We start from the raw sequence: 24174 nt of genomic DNA, 5'->3' as shown, positions 1-24174 counted from the left end.
TAAAAACCTGAAGCTGTTTTGTAGCCAAATCAAATGACCATTTAAGGTAAAATTACTCTCCCAGCATTTTTTAATCCATGAAATTATTCTACAGCAGATATTTCATTTTTTAAAAAATTATGCCTGTTGGGAGGAGAGGCACCCTACAAAAGGAGATTGATTACTGCCAAATTTCTGTCTTGAATAGTTTTTTGTTTCATAATTTTAGACAATCTTGGATTATCTAAATTTTAGATAATCTTTAGGGGAGACCCTAAAGATTTGTTGGACTTTTGGTAAAATGACTTCTACTATTTGGAATCCTAATTGTTTGACTTGGATTTTTAAACAATTTATAAAGGCCTAATACATTTCAAAACCACTTAATATTTGTACACATTTCAGAATAGTTCATTTTAAGGGAAGAAATATACATGTGTGTATATATTTGTATACATGTAAAAATCAATTTGTATATATGTAAAAATAAAAACCATGACAATTATTGTGTGAAACAATGATTTAAATATTTCTATTTTTTTCTGGAACCAGTGACACAGATAAAACATTCTTACATAAACAAAGGCATGGAAGTGTGAATTGCTGAGGGATGTTCAGTTCAGTTCAGTTCAGTTCAGTCACTCAGTTGTGTCCGACTCTTTGCGACCCCATGAATTGCAGCACGCCAGGCCTCCTTGTCCATCACCATCTCCCGGAGTTCACTCAGACTCACATCCATCGAGTCAGTGATGCCATCGAGCCATCTCATCCTCTGTCATCCCCTTCTCCTCCTGGTGTTCAGCAAATGCTTCTATTTGCCCTGAAAATCAGATGTATGAAGGGGCATAGTAGGAAATAAAATTGGAATGGCAGTTGAGAGTAAGGGTCTTAAGTGATAAGCCCTTAAACTTCACTGACTGCTCACTCAGATTCTGAATGGAAGAGGTGATAAAGAATAGTGGTTAAGAACCCAAGTCAAGTGAGAGAGATCTGAGTTCCAAACCTAGTTCTGCCATTTAGTAGTTATATTTCCTTTCCAAGAGACTTATTTTTCCTAAGCTTCCATTTTCCTATCTACGGAATGGGATTAATGATGGTACCTACTTTGAGGGGTTGTTATGAAGATTAAATAAGATGATAGAGAGAGAGCCTGGTGCCTGCCACATAGCAAATATTCTGTAAATATTAGTGACTACCTGATAAGAGCTGTGCTTCAGGAATATTAATCTGGCAGCAGTGTGTATAAACGATATAAGTACATGGCTTTCCTTCTTAAAACAGAACCAGAGCCTTCCAAATTTGTGCCAAGAATATTTCAGAAAGTTGACTCTCTCGGTGGAATGGCATGTCTCTGCAATTGAATTACCAAGATTTAGAGGCTACTCTGAAGGTCAGGGGAGAGGGAGTCATGACTGCATTACTGTTTGCTATACTCCAGTGTTCCCGTACACTGTTCTATTTTTAAGCACTGAAATGCAAGTATTTTTGTTGGTGTAATACCATTATCCTAGACATTTGTTGACAACTTTATTTACTCTCTTTAGGTCCTCTTCAAACCCTCTTTCCTTCTGCTCTAACCCCCTCCTCATCACTACCACCATAAACTCTCCCATCCCCTCCTTACCACCCAGTTCTAGTAACTCCCTACCTCTGCTAACTTCTTCATCCTCCACTACCGCTCTCTCAGCAAAAATACTGAGTGAGGATTAGATAGGAAGAGCCTCTGAAGTAGGAAATCTCCCCACAGGAGATGAAGAAGAGTCAGATTCAGCTAGAGCTCACAGGAGATAAGTCATTTACAATCAGAGGAAGTAGCCCTGAAAACTCTACGGGTTGTAAATTGGACAGGAAAGTTTAGAAGCTCTTCCAGACCAGCTACAACAGAGATGATGTATGTGTGTGGATGTGTGGGGGGGTATAGGTGGGAGAGCAGTAAAGCTGCAAAAAGCAGCAGAGCCAGTAGTGGCTAGAAGGATATTTTGTCATTTTAAAAAATATATTAAACAATACTTAGTTACCTTAATATTTTTTAAACTTTGTAAATTCTAAACATGTAAAAAATTCAATATTTTAACTTTGCAGGAAATCAAAACAGAAACATTAATAACATAATTTTGTCCTAGTATTGTAACTACTCACTAAGAGAGGAATCAAAGATAGTTTTAAGTGTGAAAAACCATTGAGGACAGGTATAAAAATAGGGAATGTCAAAGCAGGATTATCAAACATTGTCCTGTACTATAAAATATGATGTCATGATATGGATCCCAAACTGTTTTATTTCTTTTTTCTTTCACTCTTTTTTAAACTAAAGAGAGACAGTGAAGAGAGAATTTTGTAGTTTTCCTTTGCTTTCCTTTGGTATCCACACCAAGTACCAAAATATTGGATTTTATTTCATCATGTGTTCAGAATTCATAGCATTTTTTTTTGAAAATTAGTGAAACTGCTGCTAATTCACATTGTTGTTGTTTAGTTGCTGAGTTGTGTCTGATTCTTTGTGACCCCGCAGACTGTAGCCCACCAGTCTCCTCTGTGAATGGAATTTCCCAGGTAAGAATACTGGAGTGGGTTGTCATTTTCTTCTCCAGGGGATCTTCTGGACCCCAGGGATAGAACCCATGTTTCCTGCATTGGTAGGTGATTCTTTACCATTGAGCCACCTGGGAAGCCCTTCTCGCCTCAATAAACTTGTCTAAAAAAATAATAATAGTGAACAAGCAAAAACAAAAGGTGATCACTATATCACTATATCTAACAAATCTGTTAGAAGTGCACCTAGAATCAAGGCCAGTTGGCTCTCAGTGAGAATTGAAGAACATTTCCCATAAATGAAGTCCATGAACTCGGATATATAAACTTCATGACCTCTATTTTGGTAGCTCCAGGTGGTTTTTCAGAGCTGAGGGCATAGAGATGTTCCTCTGCAGAATCATCTTCAGTAAACTCTTTAAGTGTGGGCATCTCTTAGGGTTTTATTCTCTGAATAACTGAGTTGTCACATAAATTATCTCTAGAAGATGAGTTGTACCACAGTCTAACAAGGGGTATTTCGCTCTTCCAGGATTGCACCAGCAAATCATTAGGTTGCAAAGAGAACCTCACAGGATTAAGCCACCTGGAGTACAGACAATAACTATTAAGTGCAGAATTTAAGAGCTAAAGGAATCTGGGATTGCCTTGCAGAATACAGCTAATTTTCAAAATGAGGAGTCAAATAAATATCAATTGAACACTGTTCTGTTACTGATTGCTTCCACTGCATTCATTTCCCCAAAGGTGGTACCCAGATTTTGCTGAAGGCACACCATTTATGGCCACATGGCTTAGGTAATATAAATGATACCTCTGGTTTTAGAAGTAGGTTCTGATAGACTTATGGCAATATTTCTGGTCATAATAATTCATTCAAGGATGGGAATATGACCCAATTTAGGCCAATTACACTCAATTCTTAAACATCTATTTGAATGAATAAGAATCTCTCTTAATTGCATAAAATCCATATACACCTAGATTCAGGCAGCTATCCTGAACCAGGAAGGGAGAGCTTGCTGAGGATGAAGACAGTCTCAAGAAAAACTAGAAGAGAAAAACCAGGTCCTGGTCACATCTTTTGAGTTGTTGGATCAAGCCACACCTGAAGCCATATACTTGTGGACATTTTGGTAATGTGCACTAATAAATTCCGTTTACTTTTCAAAGTCAGTTTGAGTAGGATTCTTTGTGTGTTACTTGTTGTTCTAACACAGACCCCAACTGAATACAATTCTGATGCTAACCACCTGCAGTTGGTGCAAGACTACACAAGTTTAAGGGCACAGTTCTCAGCAAGACTGCCCTTACATCAGATGCCAGCCACACTCTGAAGGTCCCCAGGTCACCCACAATTCTGACAACTGGCAAAAATTCAGGGATTCCCACGATCCCCTCAGGTTCAGTAAGTCACAAGAATAACTCACAGAACTTAATGACTCAGGAATGCACAGTTTAGCCAGTTCATTTGTGCCTGACTCTTTTCAATCCCGTAGACTGCAGCACGCTAGGCTTCCCTGTCCTTCATCAACTCCCAGAGCTTACTCAAACTCATGTCCTTCGAGTCAGTGATGCCATCCAACCATCTCATACTCTATTGTCCCCTTCTCCTCCCACGTTCAATCTTCCCCAGCATCAGGGTCTTTTCAAATGAGTCAGTTCTTCGCATCAGGTGGCCAGAGTATTGGAGTTTCATCAGTCCTTCCAATGAATATTCAGGACTGATTTCCTTTAGGATGGCCTGGTTGGATCTCCTTGCAGTTCAAGGGACTCTCAAGAGTCTTCTTCAACACCACAGTTCAAAAGCATCAATTCTTCAGTGCTCAGCTTCCTTTATAGTTCAACTGTCACATCCATACATGACTACTGGAAAAACCATAGCTTTGACTAGATGGACCTTTGTTGGCAAAGTAATGTCTCTGCTTTTTAATATGCTGTCTAGGTTGGATATAGCTTTTCTTTCAAGGAGCAAGTAACTTTTAATTTCATGGCTGCAATCACCATCTGCAGTGATTTTGGATTCCTGAAATATAGTCTCTCACTGTTTTTATTGTTTCCCTATCTATTTGCCATGAAGTGATGGGACCGGATGCTGTGATCTTCGGTTTTTGAATGTTGAGTTTTAAGCCAGGTTTTTTACTCTCTTTTTTCACTTTCATCAAGAGGCTCTTTAGTTCCTCTTCGTTTTCTGCCTTAAGGGTGGTGTCATCTGCATATCTGAGGTTATTGATATTTCTCCTGGTAATCTTGATTCCAGCTTGTGCTTCCTCCAGCTCAGCGTTTCTCACAATGTACTCTGCATATAAGTTAAATAAGCAGAGTGACAATATACAGCCTTGATGTACTCCATTTCCGATTTGGAACCAGTCTGTTGTTCCATGTCCATTTCTAACTGTTGCTTCTTGACCTGCATACAGATTTCTAAGGAGGCAGGTCAAGTGGTCTGGTATTCGCATCTCTTGAAGAGTTTCCCATCTCTTGAAGAGTTTCCCATCTCTTGAAGAATTAAGTGCAGGAATGCACTGCACTTTACAATTACAGTTTTATTTAAAGGATACAACCAGGGCCAGTCAAATGAAGGGCAGGGTGAGACCTGGGAGGGTTATGAACATGAAGTTTCCATATTTCTGCCTTGGGAGCCAAGACGTGTCACCTTCCCAGCACACATGTATTTACCAACCAGGAATTCCTCTGAGCCTCAGCATCCAGAAAGGTTATTGGGATTTCATTAGGGAGGCCTGATGCATTGGGTCATTAGCCACATGATTCGACTCAATCTTCAGCTGTGTTAGAGATGTTTGCTCAGGTTCCCCCTCCTTGCTGTCCCCCCTGCCTGTGCATGAATTCAATCCCTCACCACTTCTCACCTGAACCCTTAGTATAGCTTCTTGGTTCCCATTCTTATTCCATGTCAGTTTCTCACTGGTTGGGCCTCCTTATTCTAGCAGTTTCTCTGCCTTGATGAAGCCCAGGAGATAGGCTTAGTCTGGAATAGTACAGGTGGGAGTTCTTCATCCCTAGTTAACCTGCAAAGTCCAAAGACCATCTTAAAGATCCTTGTTACCTGAAAGAGAGAATATAATTAATGGGAAATTTAGGATGCTTCTCACTATTCTCTCATCTTCTTGTCAAATCTGTCTTTTTGAGGTCCATGTCATCCATCCATTCATCTTTTATCCCTTCTGAATGCAATGATCTTCCAGATGCTTGGCCATTTTCCTCACCTGGCTCATGGCTTTCCTGTTCCTTTCCTGGGCAATTATAAAGTCCACGTTGCCTCTCAGCTTCCTGTTCCCATTATCTCCAATCCAATGAATTTCTTCTTAACTCCATGTCATCCACAGTTCTCTTCTGTTGTCATGCTGCCATGTCTCCTTAGACCCTCTTATTAATTCTTATGGCTTGAGACACAGTCTGTGTACTCATTACTCCTAGTTACTCTTCCAGTTCAGGCTTCTCTTCTGAAATTCATACCTCCATATTCAGCTGCCTGTTTAGCATATCCCTTACATGACTCACACTCAGACATCTCAAACTCAACTTCTCAAAACTTATATATTGCTTCTTTGAACTTCCTTAGGCAAATCTGCTACATTTCAGCAAATGATACCATCAGCCATTCAACTGTGCAATCTACCTTTCTCATCCCTTCATTTATTCTATCAAGTCCTATTCATTTTACCTCCAAGATATGTTCTGAATCTGTTTACTTCTCAACATCCCCAGTGCTGCCAACCCAAGTCAATGTATCATCCCTTTTTGCCTGGACGATTGTAGGAGTGTCCATCAGGCCTCTGTTTGTTCTTGGATTCTTTCAACCCATTCTATACGTAGAGAACATGTATGTAAATTGTTGGTTTTTTTTTTTTAATGTACACATTTTGTCTTTATTCTCCTCTGTAAAATATTTTAGAGGCTTTCTGTTTCCTCGGAGGATGTTGTTCAAGATCTTTTGCATGTTCAACAAGGGCCTTGCATAATCTGGTTCCCTCAGTCTTTCTGGCTTGCCTCCTGCCACTCTCCCCTCTGTTCACTGGGCCTGTCACACAGGCCTTGCTCTTTTCTGAAGATACCAAGCTCCCTCACGCCTCAGAGAGTTTATACATACAGTCCCATCTACTTTGAACATTCTCAACACCCTACTCCCATCTCCATCTACCCCTTAGAATGTGACAGAAGACACAACTAAATAAAATACAACTCTCTTTCCTTAAGAGCTCTTGGTTTAATAAGAGATTTGTGCTGTGCTGGGCTTAGTTGCTCAGTCGTGTCCAATTCTTTGTGACTCCATGGACTGTAGCCTGCCAGGCTCCTCTGTCTATGGGGATTCTCCAGGCAAGAATACTGGAATGGGTTGCCATTCCCTCTTCCAGGGGATCATCCCAAAACAGGGATCAAACCCAGGTCTCTCATTGCAGACTGATTCTTTACCATCTGAGCCACCAGGGAAGCCCAAGAATACTGGAGTGCATAGCCTATCCCTTCCTCAGGGGATCTTCCTGACCCAGGAATTGAACCAGAGTCTCCTGCATTGCAGGTTGATTCTTTACCAGCTGAGCTACCAGGGAAGTCCAATAAGAGACCTACATGTAAGCAAAATAAATAAATAAATAAAAATTCCACTGCAGTATATAAATGCAATAGAAGTATGGCCAAAGGAAGAAACATTTATCTCTCTCTAAAAGTCAGGAAAGGACATTTAAATAGAAGAACCAGATGTCCCCAAGGACAGAGGCAAGGACTTGAGGTGATATAAGCAGCTTGGCATTGTTGGAGAGTAAAGGCAAGGGGGTTGTGGGAGATAACTTGGATGCTGTGTTGATGGTTTTATCCAATACACAAAGAGAGTGTCCTCCATAAAAGAGTCTATGTAGAAAAATATGAATACATATCAACTACAGTGCTATCAAACTGGTAATGTTGAGAGAGAAGGGCCTCAATAGAAGAAGGTGAAGGCAGGAAATTAAGTATGAGAATGTTATGATAGTCTTGGCAAGTGGGGATGGCAACTGAATTAAGGCAAAGGTAGTGAAAATGGAAAAGGAGATGGGCAGAAGATATTTTTAAGGGGGAGGATTTGATAGGACTTGAGGACTGAACAAAACATGAATTCTTGCCTTTATGGAGTTTGCATTCTACTATAGAAGGCAGATAATACGTCCAACAAACAAATACATACATGACCCAATCCTTGTCATGCTACAAGCTATGAAAGAAAATAGAGCAGAGTAAAATCCCAGCAAATGAAGGAGAGAGTTATTTTAGATGAAGTGGTCCCTGTGAGGGGGTGACACCTGAACAGAGAAATGAGCTATGTGAATATCTGGGGAAAGAGTATTTTAGGTAGAGTGAACAGCAAGTACAAAGGTCCAGAGATGAGAATGTTCTTATCATATGTCTGAGGAAAAACAATGAGGCTAGTGTGATTGAAGTACAAAAAAAAAAAAAAAAAAAAAAGGAAAGGGAGAATGGAAGAAGATAAGGTCAGAATATAGCAAGAAGCACATAGATCATGGAAAAAACCTTGAGTTTTAAGTGTGATGTGAATCACTGGAGGGTTTTGGAATAGAGGGTGGCATATCCTAACTTATACTGTAAAAAAATCACACCCAGAAGACTACAGTGGGACAAGTGTGGAAGCTGGGTAGCCAGTTAGAAGGACGGGATCTGGGTGAGAGATGATGGCAGTTTGGACTGGAAAAATAGTGATCAAGTTGGTGATAACTGATCAGTTTGGTTTATATTTTGAAGGCAGAGCTGATGCAACGTGTTGATGGATTAAATGAGGGTAGCAGAAAAAGAAAGGAGTCAACAATGATCCCAATATTTCTGGCATGAACAATAGGCTGAATCACTGAGCCATTTACTGAGATGGAAAAGATTGATAGACAGGAAGTCAAGAATTTGATTTTTAGACATGTTTAGTTTGGAATACCATTAGACTCCCAAGTAGAGTAGCTATTGGAGATATGAATCTGGAGTTCAGGAGAAAGGTTAAGATATATAGTTTTGGATATATTGGCATATAAATGATATTTAAGATGATAGAACTGGTTAAAATGAGTATAAGCAAAAGCTGAGAAGTCCAAGGATGGAACAGTAGAATAAGGCTTAAAGGTTGAGAAAAGAAGGAAGACCCAACAAAGAGACTGAGAAGGAGTGTCCAGTCAGGTAAGAAGAAAATCAGTAAAGGATAGAAGCCAGGTAAAGGTAGTCTTTCAAGAAAGAGGAAATAATCAACTGCTTAAATGTTGCTATTAGGTCAAGCAGTTTGAGAACTGGATTTGGCAACATGAAGGTTTTTGGTGACCTTGATAAGAGAAGTCTCAGAGAAGTAACAGGGATAAAAGGTTTTAAGTATCATAAGGAGTTAATATACAGTAGATAAAAAGAAAGTGAGAAGATTCTGTACATCAAGAGGAGCAGAAAAGTAGTGCAGCAGCTGAAGAGACATATGCTGTTTAAGGAGGGTTTCTTCAAGAAGGGAGGAAAGACTGGTGATGCAGAAGAAAGAGGAACATAGGTGAAGAAGTAAAGTTCTCAAGCAGGTGAGTTCTCTGGATATTTGAATATACAGGCCTGGAGCTCACGAGAGAGGTTAAGGCTAGAGATACAGATTTTGGAATGATTAAACTATATATGAAAGGGGCAAATGTGAAACTAAAAGAAATTGGGACGAATGAAAAGCAGAAGCCAGGGAATAGCCACAGGTATCAAAAATTAGAGGAAATAAGGGAAGTAGATCCAGTAAGGAAGACTGAGAAAGAATATCCCCTATTTTCCAGCTATTTTTATGCTCACAGCCTGTGGCATATTGTTTCACTTCTCACGCCTGTAAAGCATTTCCTTCCCTGGATTCATACCCATCTTTCATAGTACTTTATAAAAATCTTCATTAGCACTTATTTCACTGCATTTACATTATATGTCTGCTTCTTCCACCAACCTGAAAGCTCCCTCTGCCAAAAACTTTATTCATCGTCTTATCTACAACTCTTAACATAATGCATAGAAGGTGCTAAATGAATGAGGCATGGAGCAGGGGGAAGTTAATCCACAAATAGAGTGTGTGATATAGAAGCATAAGAAAGTGTGAATATGCCTTTTATGTCTTTCTGAAAGAAATAGACATGTTGGAAAGAATTCACCAGAGAAGCCATCTGGCATATTTTTTTGTAGAAAGGTTTTGAATTATGAATTCAATTCACTTAAAATAGAAAATATAGAATTTTCTCTTCATTATTATCTATTTTGATAAGTTTTATTTTTCAATAAAAATTTCCACTTAATCTGAATTGCCAAATTTATTGGTATAAAGTTGTATTCTCTTACATTTTTAATGTCTATAGGACCTGTGGTGATGCCCCTTTTTTGTTGTTGATATTGATAATGTATTCTCTTAAATTCTTCTTTGATTAGTCTTTCTAGAGTTGATTAACTTTTTTAGTCTTTTTGAAGATTAGTAAGTTTTGCCTTGTTGATTTTCTCTCTTGTTTTTTTGCTTTCTATTTCTGATTGTATCTTTATTTCCTTTTTAAACTGTCTTTGCATAAATTGCCTTTTTCTAAATTTCCATCCGTGCTCTGAATTCTGACAGTAGTTCTCTAGCTAAAGTGGCCCACTGGAGAAGTCTCAAGTCTGGAAGGAGTGGGCTTGCATTATTACTCCACCATGCTCAGTCATTAGCTAGGAGCAGGTTGTGGGAAGTGTGGCCTCAGTTGTGAACACATTGGCGGATCTACATCAATATCTGAGGTCATCAATTAACTGTGTACCACAGCAGGAAATCCAGTGGCCCATTTTCAGAAACACCACAGTCCACTCCTTTCCCCACAGATCTACTTGCTGGTTTGGGGGAAAGCTCTTCCATGGATCTCTCCTTCTGAAGAGAAACTTGGAAGAGGGTTAGTGGAATGAACTACAGAAACTGGTCTGGAGACCACGATTGATACTCATTCTCTCCGTTTTCCACTACCTACTCTAAATTCTTCTCACCTGCAGTTACCAACTTAGCAGGTCTTGATGGCTTATGTGGTGGTGTGGTTCCAACTTTTATTTCTGTGGCGACTGAGCTCTTAGTAACCACATCCTTCTTAGGCCAGAGTTGCTGCATGTGTTCACAGTTACAGTGAGGCAAGGGAGTATCAGGAGATGCCCAAGTGGATCACATGGAATCTGTAGAAAGCAGTGATACCTTCTGCTGATCTGGGTCAGTTTTCCTTGTCAGGATGGTGACTTCTCTTTTCATCTACTGGTCCCTTGAATAATGAATTCAAAGTGCCCTGGTGCAATCATAGCCCATAGTTCAACAGAACCTTTGTTATGACCCTTGAAGGGAGTATAATCCCTTTGGGGACCAATACTTCCAACCCTACATATTCCAGATTTGTGGGTATTGGAAACAAAAAATCCTCTAGTGGGTCACTGGTAGTAAAGGTAAGTGGAGCTATTTCTGCATCCACTCCTTGGTTAGTGGACCCATGTATTTTTCCTACCAGGTTCATAAAGGCCAGGATTTAATGTGTATAACATATCCTGGATGATAGCATCTTGCTTTTTCAGAGTTGCCACTGACTGGCATTTCACTTGAACCTTTAGAAATGTCATTCTAACTCTTTATCAGGTCAGTTTTTTTCTGATTGGTGTGGTACTGATGAAGTCATAGGTCCACTCTCGCACTTTTTTTTTTTTTCTTTTTTTACCATGAAACAGTTGCCCTGTTTGGATGCTACATTATGCAGGATTCTGTGCCTGTGGATTGGACATCCCACAAACCCCATGGTAACCCACAGTTATCATGAAAATGAACTATTGGCCCCTCCAGAATGGAAGGAACCCAATGTTGTCAACTTGTCACCAAGTAGCCAACTGTCTCCCTGAGTAACAGATCCAAACTGGGGGCTCAGCATTGGTCTCTACTGCTGATATGTTGGGCATTTAGGCATCAGCAGCTAGGGTGGCCTTAAAAACTTGGAGTCCAAGCTTCATGGGCCCACAGCTAGCTTCTGTCTTCCATGGTGGCTCACTTGGTAAAGAGTCTGCCTGCAATGTGGGTGACCCAGGTTCAATACCTGGGTCGGGAAGATCCCTTAGAGAAGGAAATGGCAACCCACTTCAGGAGCTAGCTTCTGTCTCTACCACTGTGGGCACACCATTTGTGTGCCTGCATTAGTTTCTTAGAGCTGCATTACCAAAGTGATTTAAACAACAGAAATGTATTTTTAAACAATTTTTAAAATAATTTATTTATTCGTTTATTTATTTTTGGCTGCGCTGGGTCTTCAGCAGTTGTGGTGCATGCACTTAGTTGCTCCAGGGCATGTGGAATCTTTCTGGATCAGGGATGGATTAAATCCATGTTCCCTGCATTGGCAGGTGGATTCTTATCCACTGTACCACCAGGGAAGTCCTAAACAATAGAAATAGTCTTACATTCCAGAGGCTAGAAGTCTGAGATTAAGGTGTCAGAAGGCTTGAGTCCTTCTAAGGGTTGTGAGGGAAAACCTGTTCCATGTTCTCTTCCCTAGCTTCTAGTGGTTTGCTGGCAATCTTTGGCATTCCTTGGTTTTTACTGCATCACCCTCATCTCTGTTTTTATCTTCACGTGGCATTTCCTCTGTGTGTCTGTCTTCATATGGCCTTCTGCTTATAAGGATACTGCTGCTGCTGCTAAGTCGCTTCAGTCGTGTCTGACTCTGTGTGACCCCATGGACTGCAGCCCACCAGACTCCTCCGTCCATGGGATGTTCCAGGCAAGAGTACTGGAGTGGGGTGCCATTGCCTTCTCCTTATAAGGATACTAGTCATATTGAATTAGGGCCCATCCTACTGCAGTTATGATGTCATTTTAACTAATTACATCTGTGAGAACCCTATTTACAGATGTCACATTTTGAGGTATTAGGGATTAGAACTTTAACATATAAATTGGGGGGAGGAGGCAGGCGCGGAGCGTGTCCCAGGAGAAACCATGGCATCGCTCAGCTGTGGTACCACTGTCTGCGTTATCTGTTTGGAGAAGCCCAAATACCGCTGCCTTGCCTGCCACGTGCCCTATTGCTCCTTGCCTGGCTTCTGGAAGCACAAAAGGAAATGCAAGCCTGCAACTGGTTTTGTTGAGAAAAATATAAGATCAGCTCTCACTGCAAAAACTAAAAAGTCTGTGGAAAATGAAGATGATGAAGACAACTCTGTGGCTGATTTTCTCAGTAGTGATGAGGAAGAGGACAGAGTGTCTTTGCAGAATTTAAAGAATTTAGGGCAGTCTGCAGCGCTGAGGAGCTTACTGCTCAACCCGCACCTCAGACAGTTGATGGTCGACCTCAGTCAGGCAGATGACAAGGCCAAGCTTATGCGGGCCTGCATGCAGGAACTCGTTTGTGGAGTTTGAGGACTGCTGCTTGAGTATCGTGGAGCCGTCTCAGAACGAGGATCCTTAAGGTAGATGACTATGCTTCTGCTCCTCCTAGGAGGCGATCATGTGTGGGCCTTGCCCAGGGCAGCGCGTCCATGACTCAGCGGCTGATGTCAGGTGGGCCACCCCAGCCCCTCTCCAGCACTGCAGGCTGGGGCACAGGCAGGTGAAGGTACTCACGGTGGCAGACCCGTATGGAGAGAGAACTTGACGTTCAAATGGTTGTTTTTTAGTGTTTTATTTTTGGTACAGTTAAGACATAAATATTCCCTGAGTTTCCACACCCATTTGAGTAAAAACTTGCTCAGTGTTTCTAAATAAAATTATGGTGTGATGGTTCAAAAAAAAAAAAATGGGGTGGAGGATACACTATAACCCACAATAGTTCCCATCAGACTGGTTCCAAGGTAGCCAGTGATTAAGGCTGGTAATGACAATTGGATGAGTTATTCTACTTCATCGTTTAGTACCTTTTCCCTGGCAAGTGCAAAATGTGTTACAAAAATCTTCACAATTCATGCCCACTCCTGTATATCCACCCATAAGACTGTACCCTAGACCTTCTTGTCTTTGATCTTTCAGGCCTTTTTCTTCCCAGCCCCCTACCAGCGAGCCAGGCCATTGACATATGCCCAAGCATCTATATATATTTACTTCAGACTGCTTCTCCTAATAGACAAACCAAATGACCAGGGACAATGCTTGTAACTCTACCCATTAGGAAGATTTTTCCTCTTCTCTATTTTTCAAAGCTTATCAAGTATGTGGCTATAAAGGAGCCACTATCTAATTTTGGCTTACGCCCACATACTAAGCTGACTCATCCATAAACCAAACTCAGCCTTTATCCCTCCTCCTTCAGCTGGTCAGCTGTTGGTGCAGCTATGGTGGGTGACATGGGAGTCTGGATTACTTGGTCCTGCAGCTTACAAGTATCTCAATTGTGCTTGAGGTCCATTTCAGATGTACTATTTCCATCTTATAATAAATGCTACTGGGTCCATCTGAACACCAAAAGAACCCAGAACATAATGGGCAGTTCTGGGCACAGAGTCACTTGGAGTCCCATGGTTAAGTGTTTGGTTTCTACCAATGTGCAGTATCACACTAGTTGTTTCTTAAACTCAGGAAATTTTCTGCTACAGATAGAATGCTGCTACTGCTAAGTCACTTCAGTCGTGTCCGACTCTGTGTGACCCCACAGACGGCCCACCAGGCTCCACTGTCCCTGGGATTCTCCAGGCAAGAAAGAACATTGGAGTGGGTCACCATTTCCTTCTCCAACGCATGAAAGTGAAAAGGGAAAGTGAAGTCCCTCAGTCGTGTCCCGACTCTTCGCGACCCCATGGACTGAAGCCTACCAGGCTCCTCCATCCATGGGATTTTCCAGGCAAGAGTACTGGAGTGGGCTGCCATTGCCTTTGGCCCTGCTCAAATCCCAGGGACTGCACTTTGATTTTTCCACTGAGGCTAACCATAAGTTCTGTCTTAATTCAGTTTGGGCTGTTATAATGAAATACCATAGACCGGGTGGTTTAAACCACAGAAATTTGTTTTTTGACAGTTTTGGAGGCTGGAAGTCTGAGATCATGGTGCCAGCATGTTCAGGTTCTGATGTGATCCCTCTTCCTGATTTGGAGACAGTCACCTTCTCGTTCTCACTCTGCCCTCGTGGTGGGTGGGGGCAGCCAGGGAGAGCTATCTGGTGTCTCTTCTTCACCATCACGTTGGGAGTTAAGGCTTCAACATATGAATGGGAATGGGGACAAATTCAGTCCGTAACATTCCACCCCTGGCCCCCTAAAATTCATGTCATTCTTACATGCAAAACACATTCACTCCATCCGAACAGCCCCCAAAGTCTTAACTCATTCTAGCATCAACCAAAAAGCCTCCTCTAAATATCTAAATCAGCTATAGTAAGACTCAAGGTATGATTCATCCTGCGGCAAAATTCCTCTCCAGCTGTGAATCCATAAAATCAGACAAGTTATGTGCTTCCAAAATACGATGTGGGGGGAGGGGCAGGCATATAGGATAGGCATTCCTATTCTAAAAGAAAGAAACAGGAAAGAAGGAAGGAGTGATGGGTCCTAAGAAAGTTCAGAATTTAGTGAGAAAAATTCCATTAGATCTTGAGGTTCGAGAGCAATTCTCTGGCTCAGTGCTCTGCTGTCCAGGTCTTATAGGGTGGCAGCATCACTCCCAAGGCTTTGCTGTCTAGTCCCACTCCCAAGGCTTCAGGAAGAAGCCACCTGCCTGTCAAAACTGACACAGTAGCCCTGACGACCATCTATTATTCTGTCCTGTCCAATTCAATAAATCCAACAGCCATCCTTTATTTTTTCCCATCTCTGTCCTCTTCAGTTCAAATTGGCAGTGTTTCTGCTCATGTAATCCCTATACTCCATTTTAAGTAATAATCTAGTAACACTGTTGGTTTTTTCATTCAAACACGTTTTCTCATTTTTTGCAATATGGGTAGGCCGAGAGTCTTCTAAGTCATCAAGTTCTAGTTTCTCTTTGCTTTCTAATTCACCTCTCTCCTTTCATGTTTTACTCTAAGTAATAAGGTGAGACCAAGCCTTTCCTTCAGTACTTGGCTTAGAAATCTCCTCAGCTGAATATTCGATTTTATCACTCAAATTCTACCTTCCACAAACACTAGGACACAATTCAGGCAAGTTCTTTACCATTTTATAACAGGAATCACCTTTCCTTCAGGTTCCAGTAACATATTCCTCATTTCCATCTGAGATCTCACTAGATTTTCCCTTAATGTCCATATTTCTAGCATGTAACTTAAAATTATTCCAGCCTTTACCCCTTATCCAGTTCCAAAGCTGCTTCTGCATTTTACTTATTACAGCTGTACTCCACTGCTCATATCTGTATTAGTCAGGGTCCTCCAGAGAAACAGAATAGGAGTTAGATATAGATGTAAATTTATTATAAGGAACTGGCTCACGTGATTACAGAGGCTGAGAAGTCCCAAGATCTGCAGTCAGCAAGCTGATGACCTAGGAAAGCCAACATTCATGTCCAGTCTGAGTTCAAAGGCTTGAGAACCAGAACACCTATGGTGTAAGTTCCAGTCTGAAAGCTGGCAAGCTCAAGATCCAAGAAGAGACAAGGTTTCTGTCCAAATCTGAAGGCTAGAAAAGACCAGTGTCCTAGCTATACAGTCGGGCAGTTGTAATTCCCTTTTACTCAGTTTTTTTTTGGTTCTATTCAGGTCTTAAATTGATAGGATGTGGCCCACCCACATTAGACAATCTGCCTAACTCAGGGCAATCTGCTTTACTCATTCTACCAATCCTATGTTAATCTTATCCAGAAACAAACCCCCACCCCACCCCAGACACACCCAGATGTTTGAGCAAATTATTTGGGTACTCCATGGCCCAGTCAAGTTGACACAAAATTAACCATCACAAGCTCCAAATTGCATCTTTTCCCACGCTTGACCCCTCTAATACAAGAGTCTGCTGGAATATATGGCCAAAGTGACAGAGATACTGGTATAGGAGACCGGACCATCTGAAGAGCCCTTCTGTTCTGGGTCTCAAAGCTGGAAATCTTCTGTTACCTAGTATATAAGCTGGAGAAGTATTCCCAGGTATGGAATATACTGCCCCAGAAGATGAAGAGAGATACCAAGCCCTGTGCATTCTTTGTGGGAGGGGATACAAGATGCAACAATCTATTTTTTGCGTGGAAGGATGGACCCTTAAAAACTTCACTGAAGTGACAAATCCTTGAATCTTTGCAGCATTTTTCTACTCTCTGCAGCACGGGTCTTTCCAATGCCTCCAGCATACTAGCCACCTCTTGCTTGCACTTGTCTGCCTAGCATAATATCATCTATGTAATGGGTCAATGTGATATTCTATGAATTGTCCAGGTGGTCCAGATGTCTTTTGACTATATTATGACAGAGGACAGAGTTAACTTATCCTTGAGACAAAACTGTACATAAGTATTATTATTTACCCCGCATGTATGTGAACCTTTTCTGATATCTTCTCTAATTAGAATGGAAAATAATTCATTCAACAAATCACTGGCCATACACCATATCTTGATGCCTTATTAATCTGCTCTAGCAACAATATTATGCCCAGCACAGCAGGTGTGATTAGAGCTGTTACTTGCTAAAGCCTGCAATAGTCTACAGTCATTCTTCAGGATCCACCCAGTTAGTTTCTGCAGGGGCCAGACTGGCTAATTAAATGGACACATGACAGGGACTGGGTTTCCCAGGTGGTGCTAGTGGTACAGAATCTGCCTGCCCATGCAGAAGACACAGAGATGTGGGTTTGATCCCTGGGTCAGGAAGATCCCCTGGAGGAGGAAATGATAACCAACCCACTCCAGTATTCTTGGAAAAGTCCATGGACAGAGGAGCCTGGCAGACTACAGTCCATGGGTTCATGAAAAAGCTGGACACGACTTAGAGACTAAACAACAACAGCAGCAACAAATTACAAGGTTGGTGCCAAAGTAACTGTGGTTTTGCACTGTTGAAATTTGCCATTTGATATCAGAATATATTCTTAAATGTGGTTATGTTATTCATCATTTTAACGTACATTTCTTGCTCTGTTTTTTTGCTAATGAATTATTACTTGCTATGTATTTTATATATATTTTAAACTATGGAAATCATGTTAGACAAAAAAAGCAAATAAAAGCGATTTTCTTACTCAAGTTCAAAATGGGTCATAAAGCAGCACAACTTGCAAGGTCAACAATACATTTCTCCCAAGAAGTGCTAATATACACTGCAGTGGTGGTTCAAGAAGTTTTGCAAAGGAGACAGGAGCCTTGAATATGAGGAGTGTGGTGGCCTGCCATCTAAAGTTGACAATGACCAACTGAACCATCAAAGCTGATCCTCTTACAACTATACGGGAAGTTGCCCAAGAGCTCTACACTGACCATTCTATGGTCATTAGGCATTTGAAGCAAATTGGAAAAGTGAAAAAGTTCAATAAGTGGGTGTCTTATAAGCTGACTGCAAATCAAAAAGAACTGTCATTTTGAAGAGTCATCTTCTCTTATTCTGTGCAACAACAATGAACCATTTCTCAATCAGACTGTAACATGCAATGAAAAGTGGATTTTACGTGACAACTGGTGATGATCAGCTTAGTGGTTGGACCGAGAAGCTCCAAAGCACTTTCCAAAGCCAAACTTGTACCAAAAAAATTAAGGGTCAGGGTCACTGTTTGATGGTCTGCTGGTGGTCTGACCCACTACAGCTTTCTGAATCCCAGCAAAACCATTACACCTGGGAAGCATGCTCAGCCAATTGATGAGATGCACTGAAAACTGTAACGCTTGCAGCTAGCATTGGTCAACAGAAAGGGCCCAATTCTTCTCCATGACAATGCCCGACCACACATCGCATAACATAACCGATGCTTCAAAAGTTGGATGAGTTGGGCTACAAAGTTTTGCCTCATCCACCATATTCACCTGACCTCTTGCCAACCAACTACCACCTCTTCAAGCAGCCTGACAACTTTTTGCAGGGAAAATGTTCCCACAAGCAGCAGGATGCAGAAAATGCTTTCCAAGAGTTTGCCTAATCCTGAAGCATGGATTTTTATATGATAGGGATAAATAAATTTATTTCTTGTTGGCAAAAATGTATAGACTGTAATGGTTCCTGTTTCGATTAATAAAGATGTTTGAGCCTAGTTACAAAGATTTAAGATTCAGGTGCTCTCGCACCTAACTGTCAAATAGATCAATTCCAATTACATACACAGGAACTGAAGAAATGATCATTGGGTGGGCCAACAGACACCATGGACCCACTGTTACTGACTTTAGCAAGGACCCCATTTACCACAAGGCCCTCATAAGCTTCCAGTCTAACAGGGGGCCGTGACAATGCTTGGGTCTCAGGGTACTGAAATCCACTTTTTGAGTCAATTTTCTGGTTTTCCCTCTTCCACATGTGCAGTCACTATAGTAAATGGCCACAGGTCTCTTTGGGGAAGGACTGGAGAATTATTACATGTATAACTTGCTGAAGTGATGCAGGATCTGCCATCTCTTAGTCAACGGATTTCTGATCTGAAAAGTGGCCCAAATCCAGACACTGAACAAGGGATAATGAATTTTTAGCTAGGGTTGGGGGTGAGGGGGACCATCTTCAGTCTCCTATTTTTCCATCTTGGCCTGTTTTTGGTTGTAGATGTTAACTTTACCTCTAGAGATGCTAGGCTCTATATCCGTCTCCATAATTCCCCGTGGGTCAAGGCCCTTGGCTGACAATCTTGTCAGATGTTGCTAATCTTTTTAATATTTGTGGCCTCCCAGTGATTAAATGCCACCATCTGGCCTATATTTCTTGGGGGAAGGGGGATATCATTCCCATAGTTATTAATCAATCCCAGCTCTGTTCCAACCCCAGACTGGTCCTATGTCAGCCCAGACTGCAGAGAACTCCTTGGTGATGCTCTTGCCCCTCACCAGAGGATTTCTGACGGCCTTAGTGAATGGTGTGTTTCCTGGGTCTTCCTGTGGAACATAATCCTCTGATGGGTCCTCTGGCCTCACACCTATTCCTGCAGGCCCACTTCCCTGTCTTTTTATTCATTCTTCTACCACATGCCAGGGCAACTGAGACATTTCTACTTTACTCAGCATTGGCCATCACTTTCTCTAGGTTCCTAAAATCCCCCCTGCAGTTTGTTTCATCCCCAAGGGTTTTGGCTATGGTGTTAAATCCTGTGCCTCCAGAAAGTGCTCCTAATTCAATGAATTCCTGATTGTAGTCTTATAGTCCAGCCCCTTCGATCAAGCAACCTCAAAATTCAACCGCAGGATGCTCTCCTGGCTTCTGTCTGTATATGCTAATTCTTACAGCTCTTTGTATATAATCTCTTTCCTTCTGTATCAGGCCATGTATGTTCTCAGCTGGGCTTCGGTAGGACTTAACTCTAGTAAATCCTGGAGGAGGAAATGGCAACCCACTCCAGTATTTTTGCCTAGAGAATCCCATGGACAGAGGAGCCTGGCGGGCTACAGTCCATGGGGTCGCAAAGAGTCAGACACGACTGAGCAACTACTACTACTGCCCTGGCAGCCAGTAGAGGAGGAGGTAGAGGCTTCTATGTTGCCTTGTGGGGCAGTGGCTCTGCAGTGTCTTTCAGCATGAAGGGAGTAATAAGAAGAGGCAAACCACCTCTGCAAATTTTGAGAGTTCATGCGGGGCTTGCAGAACTAACGTCCTTACAGACGTCCATTCAGATGCACTATCTCTTGTTTCAGGTTTTCTCAACTGGGGCCCTGACCTGTTGTCTCTTTGATGTCTCGAGTCAGTGGCTTAACTGTCAGCTCTTCCATGATAGGAGATAAAAGCCTCTTTGAAAGCTACTAAAGAGGCCCACTGTCTCTCATTCTCAACCATTATCCAAGGGAGAACCCTTGCTTTCTCCTTATTCCTTTCCAGAGTGTCACTACAAGTGCAGTAACCAGTAACTGCCCTTACAGGCATGTTTCTCCCCCAACCACCATGCATTTCACATGCCTGAAATTGTACCTGCAAGGGCTTTCTCCTCCACTAGGATGTGTTCCCAGGTTGTTCTTAGTCGCTCGGTCATGTCCAACACTTTGCGACCCCATGGACTGTAGCTCACCAAGCTCCTCTGTCCATGGCGATTCTTCAGACAAGAATACTGGAGTGGGTTGCCATGTCCTCCTTCAGGGGATCTTCCCAACCCAGGGATCAAATCCTGGTCTCCCGCATTGCAGGCGGATTCTTTACTGTCTGAGTTAGCAGGGAAGCCAGGTTACTAATGATTAAACCTTTAGCAACTGGATCACCAACTGTGTTAGTAAGTACCCATGCCCTTATACTACTCAGGAAAGCGTCATCTTTGTTTACAAGGTAGTGAGTGTGCCAGTCACACTTTCTCCACTTTCTATGTTTTCCTGGACCTCTCCTGGTACCACCTGTGCTAGTTTGGGCCCTCTAAGAGGCAGTTGCCAAAGTGTGATTTGACATGTACATCAGCTAGGGCTGGGTGGCTTAAACAATAGAAACTTATTTCTCACTCTTTTGGAGGCTAGAGGTCCAAGATCAAGATGTCAACAGGTTTGGTTTCTTTCGGGGCCTCCATCCTTGGCTTGCAGATGGCCACTTTTGCAGCATGGCCCTTCCTCTGCACACATACCCCAAGTGTCTCCTTACGTGTCCAAATTTCCTCTACTTTTAAGCAATCAGGCAAACTGGGTTAGGGTTCACCTTAACAGGTTCATTTTAACTTATGTCTTTCAAAGACTCATCTCCAAATACAGTCACATTCTGAGGTACTGTGTGTTTAGGGCTTCAACATATGGATCCTTCAACATATGGATCTTGGGGAAATCACAATTCAACCCATAATAACATGCAAGATATTTATTAGGGGAGCTATCTCTCAAAGATAAAAGGAAAAGGAGAAGGGAAGGTGGTAAAGTCTGCAAACTGTGACTGTGAAGTCACATACCTGACATCTATGCAGAGAAAAAGGAAAGGATTGAGTAGGCAGGTCTCAGACTGCAGCACAAATTGAAGAAACTCTAAGTTAGGCTGGTGGGTCCTCCAGTCAAAACTGCCCATCAGAGGAGTCCCAAACGTTACAGCAATGAACCACATGAGCAGCCATGTGCAGTCATTTATAAGCCAGACAACTACGGGCACATAAAGAATTTCGTTTAGGGACCACTTCTTACTGGTTTCTTTGCGTAGTGTTTCCAGTCCACTCTGGCTGTCCTGCCACACTTTATTTTGCTCCAGGACCCATGTGCCTAGCTCTCCAAGGTGTTTATATGTCTTTCTATTTTTTGAGTCCAGCTCATTCTCTGTTTACTTCATTCCTTTCCTTTCTGCCTATGGCTTCCTTATTATTTTTTTTCAGAGGGATATCCAGTTCAACTTTCGATGAAACATTTATTGAACGGGATTGATTACGGGCAATAAACTACAGTAGGTGCTGGATTTTTATGCCCTAATGGTCTACTTTCTTGGGAGAAAACAAGATTTCCCTTCTTATCCACAATCAGAGCTACCTGCAGCTTCCTTTCACTTATGATATATAGGGCACAAGCACATTTACCCTGAGAATTCTACATTCAAATAATTTTTTGAGACATTCACCATAATATCTGATATTAATAAGGGCTGCAGAGCACCCTGCATCCCTGGATGTTCAGGATATATTATTATGCTTTAAGTGAGCTTCCCTGGTGGCTCAGCAGTAAAGAACCCGCCCGCAATGTAGTTTGATCCCTGGGTCTGGAAGATCCCCTGGAGAAGGAAATGGCAATCCACTGCAGTATTCTTGCCTGGGAAATCCCATGGACAGAGGAGCTTAGTGGGCTGTAGCTGTAGTCCATGGCATCACAAGAGTCAGACAGGACTTAGTGATTGAAAAACAACAACAACCTATTTAGATACATAGGTAATATTTATGTAGGTATGTATAAATAGTTCAGTTCAGTTCAGTTCAGTCGCTCAGTCGTGTCCGACTCTTTGCGACCCCATGAATCACACATGCCAGGCCTCCCTGTCCATCACCAACTCCCGGAGTTCACTCAGACTCACGGTATATTTCAAAAGAACTTCAGAAGAGAAAGCATAATGAACTTAACAAAGCATAATGCAGCTTAACTATGGCCTTTATAATAGAAAGGCCATATTAAGCTGACCAGAAACCTGAGGGATAAATCTAAAAGACGTCTGAGAATTGCTCTTGGAATTTCTCCTCAGTTTTATCAGCGTCAAACTTCTTACTGGCTGGAGGACACAAAACAAAATTCCAGTTGAACTCATGAGGGAAGGACATAAAGGATGGGGAAAACAGATACCAATACTCAGAAGGCTTGTTTCTATATTTCCCTTAACACTGAATTGCCTTGATCATTTACAAACCTAATCTGAGGCCAAGTCAGGAATTTGAGAGAAACAGGCCTGGAGAGGTTGAGGCCTTGACCAGTGGTATATTATTAACCAACAATGGAACGCTGGCGTTTCTCTTTCAGTCATACACCACGCACTAAATGACTTCCTAACTGGCTATCTTTCTTGAACGTATCATTTACAGCTTTCTATGAAGCTGTGAGTGTGCTCTCCTACCCTTAGGGAAGGTAAGTTAGAAAAACAAACAAGACATTGCTGCCAGTTAATTCATGGATAATAGAAAAAGCAGTGAACAATTTGAATCCCAGATCCAGAGCTCTGGGTCACTAGGTTGAAAGCCTGTAGTACTAGTGGCTGGGGGGTAAGAATGGAAGTCCCCTACACATGAATGAGTTCCCTTCCAAGAGCGTGTTAGTAAGTCCAACAAAGTTAGCCTAAGCATCCAACTAACACAATCGGCTATATAGTACTGTACTGTAATAGGTTTCTAAATACTTTTCACACTAATATATAAAAAACAAACACAAAAAAAATAAAGAAAACACTTTTAATCTATGGTACAGTACCTTGGAAAGTACAGTAGTACCAGCTACATCACCACTGCTTTAGCTCACTTCGGGATATCTTGGCCTTCAAATAAAGATACTATACTACTGTACTCTATATACTACTGTAAAGAACACAAAAGCAAAACCACTTGTAAAGGACGCACACATGTGACAATGTGAACTATCTTAGGTAACTGGACAGGGGAAGGCACTTCCCACCTTTGAAAGTTTGCAACTTTCAACTTTGAAATTTCCTATGTAGGAGACTTCCTGTAAAATTACCCTGGCCATGGGGAAACTTCAAGACCTTCCTACCAACTAAAACTCACCAACTTTTCTCAACAAACGAGCCATGGGAAGGGTGAGCTGAAGTGAATGGACTCGCTCACAGCACCGGTGCAGACGCAAGCATTTCCCAAGTTCAGTCCTGCAGGCAGTCACAGCACCTGGAGGGAAGTCTGCGCCAGAGCCGGAAGAGCGGGGAATACAGCTAACAGCCGGGCGGGTGGACAGCGAGGAGAGCCTGGGACAAACGCTCTCTGATAGGGACCCATCAAACCAGGGTTCAGACAGTCCGGCTCGCCATAAAATTACCCAGTCGACAATCTTGGGACAGGTTGACCACACGCCTTCAGTTCCGAGCGCCCCTGGCAACCACTAGCGATTTAAAACGGAAGAACGACCTTTGTCCCGCCCACCCTGGGCCACCGGAGGCCCGGCGGGTTAGCTCGTTGGCCCAATCACCTCGGCGGGAACTCCGATCAACCAATAAGAGACAG

The 24174-nt window shown here is 42.1% G+C and overlaps 1 protein-coding gene and 1 long non-coding RNA gene across 2 annotated transcripts; one reads left to right on the top strand and one right to left on the bottom strand.

Moving 5' to 3' along the window:
- Nucleotides 1-484: 484 nt before the first annotated feature.
- On the bottom strand, nt 485-24082 carry LOC121819901 (uncharacterized). The gene is made up of 2 exons (XR_006060271.1): nt 23725-24082; nt 485-799 (listed from the first exon to the last, which is right to left on the bottom strand). It is a non-coding gene; the product is annotated as an uncharacterized LOC121819901 (long non-coding RNA).
- On the top strand, nt 1683-12935 carry LOC121819889 (zinc finger HIT domain-containing protein 3-like). The gene has a single exon (XM_042251915.2). The coding sequence runs from the start codon at nt 12485-12487 to the stop codon at nt 12902-12904; it is 420 nt and encodes a 139-aa protein (XP_042107849.1). The 5' UTR covers nt 1683-12484; the 3' UTR covers nt 12905-12935.
- Nucleotides 24083-24174: the final 92 nt, after the last annotated feature.

The sequence above is a fragment of the Ovis aries genome, chromosome 1 (genome assembly GCF_016772045.2).
Source record: "Ovis aries strain OAR_USU_Benz2616 breed Rambouillet chromosome 1, ARS-UI_Ramb_v3.0, whole genome shotgun sequence".
NCBI classification, from domain to species: Eukaryota; Metazoa; Chordata; class Mammalia; order Artiodactyla; family Bovidae; genus Ovis; species Ovis aries.
Note: the sequence above shows the minus strand (reverse complement) of the source record. Positions and strands in the feature narration are given on the sequence as shown.